Source organism: Magnolia sinica, chromosome 4 (genome assembly GCF_029962835.1).
Source record: "Magnolia sinica isolate HGM2019 chromosome 4, MsV1, whole genome shotgun sequence".
In the NCBI taxonomy this organism is placed as follows: domain Eukaryota; kingdom Viridiplantae; phylum Streptophyta; class Magnoliopsida; order Magnoliales; family Magnoliaceae; genus Magnolia; species Magnolia sinica.
Window position 1 is genome coordinate 2625977 of NC_080576.1, and position 6675 is coordinate 2632651.

At 39.5% G+C, this 6675-nt stretch overlaps 1 protein-coding gene across 1 annotated transcript; it reads left to right on the forward strand.

Moving 5' to 3' along the window:
- Positions 1 to 5022: 5022 nt before the first annotated feature.
- LOC131244331 (transcription factor PRE6-like) lies at positions 5023 to 5780 on the forward strand. Its single transcript, XM_058243959.1, has 2 exons — positions 5023 to 5373; positions 5488 to 5780. The coding sequence occupies exons 1-2, from the start codon at positions 5245 to 5247 to the stop codon at positions 5632 to 5634; spliced, it is 276 nt and encodes a 91-aa protein (XP_058099942.1). The 5' UTR covers positions 5023 to 5244; the 3' UTR covers positions 5635 to 5780.
- The last annotated feature ends 895 nt before the right edge of the window (positions 5781 to 6675 follow it).

Consider the following 6675-nt stretch of genomic DNA (forward strand, 5'->3'; position numbering starts at 1 on the left):
TTTTGGTAATGGTTAGGATCATATTTAGAGAGGAAAAAAGGGATCATTTTATGGCCCTTCCAATGGTGTGGCCACCTTACATCTATTTGGACTTGCAGAAACACGTACAGTATGATCAAGCAGAGTAACTGCAATAGTGCGAACAAACCCAATAAGAAAGCAATTCAATTTTTTACATGAAAAAATCATTGAAGAAAAAAACCACGGTACAAAGTAACGAGTAATGCACTATGATATCAATATTAAAAGAGATAATAGATCTTATTTATTCGAACAACTATCAAATCTCCTTTGAAACTCTAACTATGCCCTTGAACCTTTTAAAACACCTTAAAAAGCCCCAATTCCCTTAATCTCTTACCATAATCTCAATTACACCGGTATATACTATCCAACTAAAATAGGAAATAAATCACACCTACGTTAAATGACACATGCCTTTGATGGGTCCTTCGATGGCATCAAGAGACATTAAATACCAGTTGTTGAGTAATAACTTCCAAAACAGTCTAGCAATCAACTAAGATTTTTTTTTTATAATTTTTCAAAACTGTCCATCGAAAACCAAGTTATAAACAAATTTAAGAAATTGGACAATAACATCTACCCTTCCACACACACCCACATAGGCACTTGGAACCTATGACCTCTACATTGAGAGGTACTCTATTTACTACTAAGCCACGGGTCAGAACCCTTCTACTTGCATGCATTGAACTACCATGTGTTGGGATGTTAGCATTTAGATGTAGAACTTTTCAATCACCTATTTACGGAACAACCGTCACCATGGATGAGTTGCACATGAGAAAACTCTAGCATTGAGATACCTTTTTATTATAGTTTAGAAGACCGTCCATACTCTTATTCTTTAGGGAAAAAAAAGGTCAAATTACCAAAGGATTATTTATCTATTTATTTGTTTTTTTAAACACACGCACACATGCCACCACACACTCACACCTTAGTGGGATTTCACCACCTATGGGTGCTTGAACCCTTGACCAGGTGTTGAAACTCCTAAGAGTCTACCATTGGAGCAAGAGCAAGGACCCAATAATGGTAGAGTATATATATGATACATGTATAATCATACATGTACATCCACACATATTATTATTGTACTATATTTCTCATTGTTCTAAAGAAATCCAATAGAAAATGACACATGTTATAGCAATTGAAAGTTATTGCAGGTTAAATATCTTCATGGATACTTGGACTGCATTATATGAAATCACAGCTGATAGGCTTGCAAGATAGAGTAATTGAGAGGAATTTAAAAGCAAACCAAACAGTTGATTAAGCGATTGATATGCATCCAGGATATTAATCAAGCGACCAAGTGGAATATGGTCAAGTCAGCAAGAAGGCCTGGAGTCGTTACTAGGATAGGTGGTAGAGAAGTCTCTAAGAGGTTATGTAGTGCTAAAATGATTACAACAACTATCAGAACATGAGAAGCATTAAAAATATCAATAGTGCTGAAATGGTTATAGTAATCGTCAGAATATGGGAATCATCTAAATGGTTAAATTGACGCTATAAATAGCAGAGGAATTCATTGATAAGAAATTGTCTCATACTAACCCAATCAAACCCAATATATCTTTCAATTATCCTTTCAAAGTATCCATCATTTACATTCCTTAGCATAATCCTTTGTTTTTTGCTAATCAGTTACATTTCCTAGCATAATCATTTACTTTTTGTCTGCCGTTTACTTTCCATAATGTGATATGAAACATTGATCAAGTAGTTAGTAATTTTAGCTATAATTTGGGTTTGCACTCATATGTTAGATTCAGTTCTCCATTCAAAAAGGCGTTCCGCAACTGCTCTGCGCATTCGGTAAGATTTTCTTTCCTATTTGTCTTTTATCTGCATTGAAAAATCCATTCATATGAAAGTCAAAGGTGTAACCCATAGTTAGAGGAAGAATCTTATTCTCTGGCTATCATCTTATCCTATTTACATATTGAGTGAGTGGCTGAACATGTAGTTGATCTCACTTGATTTCGGTTATATATTATGTATTTGTCTATCTCAATATTTAGAGTAATAGCTGTTTGGTTTGAATTGAAGAAAAAAAAAATTCAATTTTGTCACCTTCTCAATCATCAGATGACCAAATTGAAAAGACAACCTACAACCACTATAGATAATTATAAGGATGAATTTATACATATGGGTTAGGATTCAAGTCATTTCTATTTCTCGGTAAAATTGGCACACTATATATTTTTACAATATTTTATCCTATATTCCAACCAAGACGTCCATCATATAAACGGGTTAGAACATTGAGAGATAGCCCAAGTCCAACTGCTAAAGTCCAGCTGCATTGTATTTCAGTACTTCAGGATGTACTCTAAGCAGACTTCTCTACCTAATGCTACGGTCGGGGGTCCAAGTCCACTTGAAAGAGAGAGAAAGAAAAAGCATGTAACTTATGGCCGAGTAACAAGGTTAATATTGGTACGTCACAATCGGCCACGTGGCACAAGACATTCTAATATAGACAAATCCAAGGGGGACCATATTTTGATGGGCCATATGCCAAAAGCAACGGCTGTAACCATCCATAGATGGACCCACTGTCTAGTTTTCATTTTAACCAGCATTCCACCAATCGAACAAATCTATTAGTAAACCGCTCCTTCATGTTAGGTGGTCCATATTGAAATGCACATGTCTTGCTGGGCCCCACAATTTTGAATGGTGGAATGGACATTCATCAGTCTACTCATATGGAAATTCCACTAGCGTGAGTGTGTGTGTAAAAAAATAAAAAATAAAAAAATAAAAAAATAAAAAACGGTATCCAACCATTAATAATCGACCGTAGGTTTCAAGTTCCGGCGAGATCTTGAAATATAGAAAGGCAACAAAAATGGAAGTTCAACTTGTGGTCTCGTAGCACTGTAACTGTACCGGTGCTTACCTCATTCTGGAATTTATTTATGAGTTCGCTCTGCCTCTGTTGTGGTTCAGTATCTTGGCTTAGTCCTCACCTAGTGGGGCCCTCATTCTGAGATGATACAATTATTTGAAACCGTCCATATCCTCTTTAATACTATAAATAAGGCAATACCTGATAATCACGCTTCAGTGATAATTCTAAACTTTGATTTTTATAGGTGAATGCGAGTCATTGAAAGTTTTCCTTTTTAGTGTTTGAATTCCTCTATATGTATTGATCGTTATAACCATCCTTCTAGTATAGAACTATAGTAGTACTATTAAAATTAAATATTTGGAAACATGGACGGTTCGGATCGTGGGATATCTCAGCGTGTGAGCCGCAGTGAGTGGCGATGGACAGTTGTTAGTCAGTCGCAACAGAGGCATAATTAACTCTTTCATAAAAAGAGAGGGAGAGAAACGCTGCCGGGAATCGGGTCGGTGTAACGCATGGGGCTGCGCGGCGCCACGTGTCGTGTGTGCGCCCAGCTGGGAAATAAGTGGGGTCGGTTTGACCGGTCAATGAGTCGATCTTCCTCTCTCGTAAATTGTCTAAGCGAGAGGCCCTGCAGTCATGTGGGAGGACGATGTGCGTGTAGTTCACAACTTCTTATATGGTGGTGACTCATACACTGCAGTATGCACGTACGTCAACTACAAAAAGATCATGCAAGTCGTGGGCCCCAAAAGGTTGCGGCGTATGGAGAAATCGTCAATTAATAGGTCATAACAATACAATTGCTGGTTCAGTGGACACAGAATGAGCGGTTGAAAACAAAATTGTCAGCAGTCAATGGTTAAGATCGTCTGATCGTAGGACACGCAGCAGCACGTGGGGTGTTTTTCATTCACCCCCCGCATGTACAGTGGACGAGTCACCGGCATTTAGGAAAGTTAGAAGACGCACACACTAGAAAATATTTAATATAAAATATTTTTTCAAGGCGTGTGTAACATGGCCTGCGTGGATTTAGACTGACACAAGTCCCGCGTCAGAGGCTCCAAAACACGCATTTTCCTCTTGAGGTTCGCTCGAATACACACCGACGTATTGCATTATTGTACATCGGTACTTCTTCTTTTGAATCTAGATAATCTTCCAATGATCCAAACCGTTGATACGATGAGCCTCAACTTGAATGGTAAATATATGACAAATGAGAATTTTAGATTGTCTATTTCAACGTTATGAAATTTGGATCTCTTGCTTTGAAAAGGAAAGGTCACCGTTGCCTTAAATTCAAAGCGCTGAAACATTCAATCTAAAAAAATTTTGGGGAGCAAACCCATTTACCTCGAGTCCAGGAGGGGCAGAATCGTCTAAAGCCACTGTTTTACGCACCCCGTAAGACTCCTAAGCTCTGTGTCGTCCAACATGTTGGATATGTAAATCTACTCCGTCCATCGCGTACGAAACTTTATTTTATAGGCAGAGACAAAATATCAGCCTAAGTTTAAAAGTAAAATGGGCCACACCAGTGAGAAAATTGTAAAATTGCTACTAAAACCTCTAAGGCTGGCATGAGTTTTGGGTCAGGAAGATTTCTATATATTCACTCCATCATAGTGAGTTAGACCTGATTAGTGGGTTTGATGAAAGATACACACCCTGGTGGACCTACAAACAAGTCTATGTTTGGCATATCATTGCCATTGTTCTCTGCGATGTGGCCCACATGAGTTGTGGATCTGGGTTTTGTTTTTTTTTTTTTTTTGTTAACCTCAGATCTTAGAACTGAGGATAGAATCTGACGAACGGAATGGATTTTACAAAACAACTGGTGGACCCCACAGAGCTGAGATGTTTTACGTGCTGGGTAAAACCGGTGTTGCAGGGGATTCCGGTCGACACCCAGGGAGCGGACAGTATGGCGTATCTTTACAAGGGATTCTCTCTCTCTCTCTCTCTCTCCCCTCACAAACCCTCTATTTAAAAAGGACCCTCTCTCTCTCTCTCTCTCTCTCTCTCTCTCTCTCTCTCCTCACAAACCCTCTATTTAAAAAGGACCCCAGCCCATTTCTTTCTCCCATGCACTTGTCTTCCTGACCCCAACACTACTTGTGTTGCCTGTCCTCCCGCTCTCTCTCTCTCTCTCTCTCTCTCTCTCTGGACCCTACCACCCTTTCCTTCTTTCCTTAAGTTGTCTTCCCTCCATCCCTTCTATTTCTTACAACTTGTCCCTGACATTTCTCTCCATCTCAAATTCTCCCTCCATACCTCTTCCTATCTTCCACTACAATAATTACAGGCACCCACATACACACCCCATTCCTTCAAAGATGTCTAGCCGCAGGTCATCACGCTCCAGGCAATCCAGCACCTCTCGGATCACAGACGATCAGATCATCGATCTCGTCTCCAAATTACAAGCTCTGCTACCAGAGATCCGCGACAGACGCACCGACAGGGTATGTTGCCTTCCTCATTTTTCATTCATGAACAATAAAATCCCAATCACTAGGGTGATCTCATCCACATGATCGAAAATGACCCACCACTTACTAAATTCTGATTGGGCGTAGGTATCGGCGTCGAAGGTGTTGCAAGATACATGCAATTACATAAGGAGCTTGCATAGAGAGGTTGACGATCTTAGCGAAAGGTTATCGGAGTTATTGGCTACGACGGACAGCGCCCAGGCCGCGATAATTAGGAGTCTACTAATGTAATAAAGCTTTCTTTCTTTTCTTCTTCATTTCTCTCCTTCCTTCTTTCTTCTTCTTTTTTAGGGTTGGATTGGATTCCAAGACATCCCTTTGCTAAAAGAACATGTAGTAATCTAAGTCATATAATAAAAAGCACTTGCAGTTAGGAAGTCCTTAATCTCAGTTTAGTCACTTAATTATCGTTAACATATAATAATGAGGTCAGAAAGATGTCATGTGTCCGATGCTAAAAGCCACTTTATTATGGATTTGATTATAGGAAAAAAAAAAATCATAAGGGTTGATTGAGACACTTCCCTCTCTTGTAATTTGACTCTCTCTCTCTCTCTCTCTCTCTCTCTCTCTCTCTCTCTCTATGTTTGTCTTTGTGTGGGTGTCATTTCATTATCACAATAATATGAGCCCTAACAGTGGTTTTTTTAACCTTTCACAAGGTTAGCTCTATCATTGGTGAATTTGATCATTGACCCATGTGGGCAATGGGCCATCTTAATGTACGGCCTCCTTTTAGACAGGCCATGGGCAATGGACCATCCTAATGTACTGCGTCCTTTCAGACAGGCGAATGCCTAAGCCCCAGCTTGGAGCAGCCACATCTTGGTACCCAAACGATGTTCTTTGATTGGACACACAAGGCAAATTTACCCTACTCCCATCTTTTTCAGCTGAAATTGCATGGGCCATCCCATTGTTGGGTATTTTAGGACCTTTTCTCATGGTTCAGACCATTCTATCAATCTGGGTTACCAAAGAGTTCGGAAGCTTGGATCAGTAAGTGCATTGGCTGGTACATTCCAGTGGCGAAAGCTAGCACACTTCTACATGGGGATGTTAGAATGGAAATGGTGAATTGGAGGGAGCTGAGCAACATAGATTTGAGACCCGTTAGTCTCTGAAAATTTCAATTAGATGGAATGCAAAACCATCTTATTTGGAATTTTCGAGAGATATCCTTCAACTTGAAGAAGTACTAACCAACTTGTGAATGAGTCTCCTAGTGGCCTAAATTCCACAGTTACTGCACTAAATTGAAGCGACATTGTA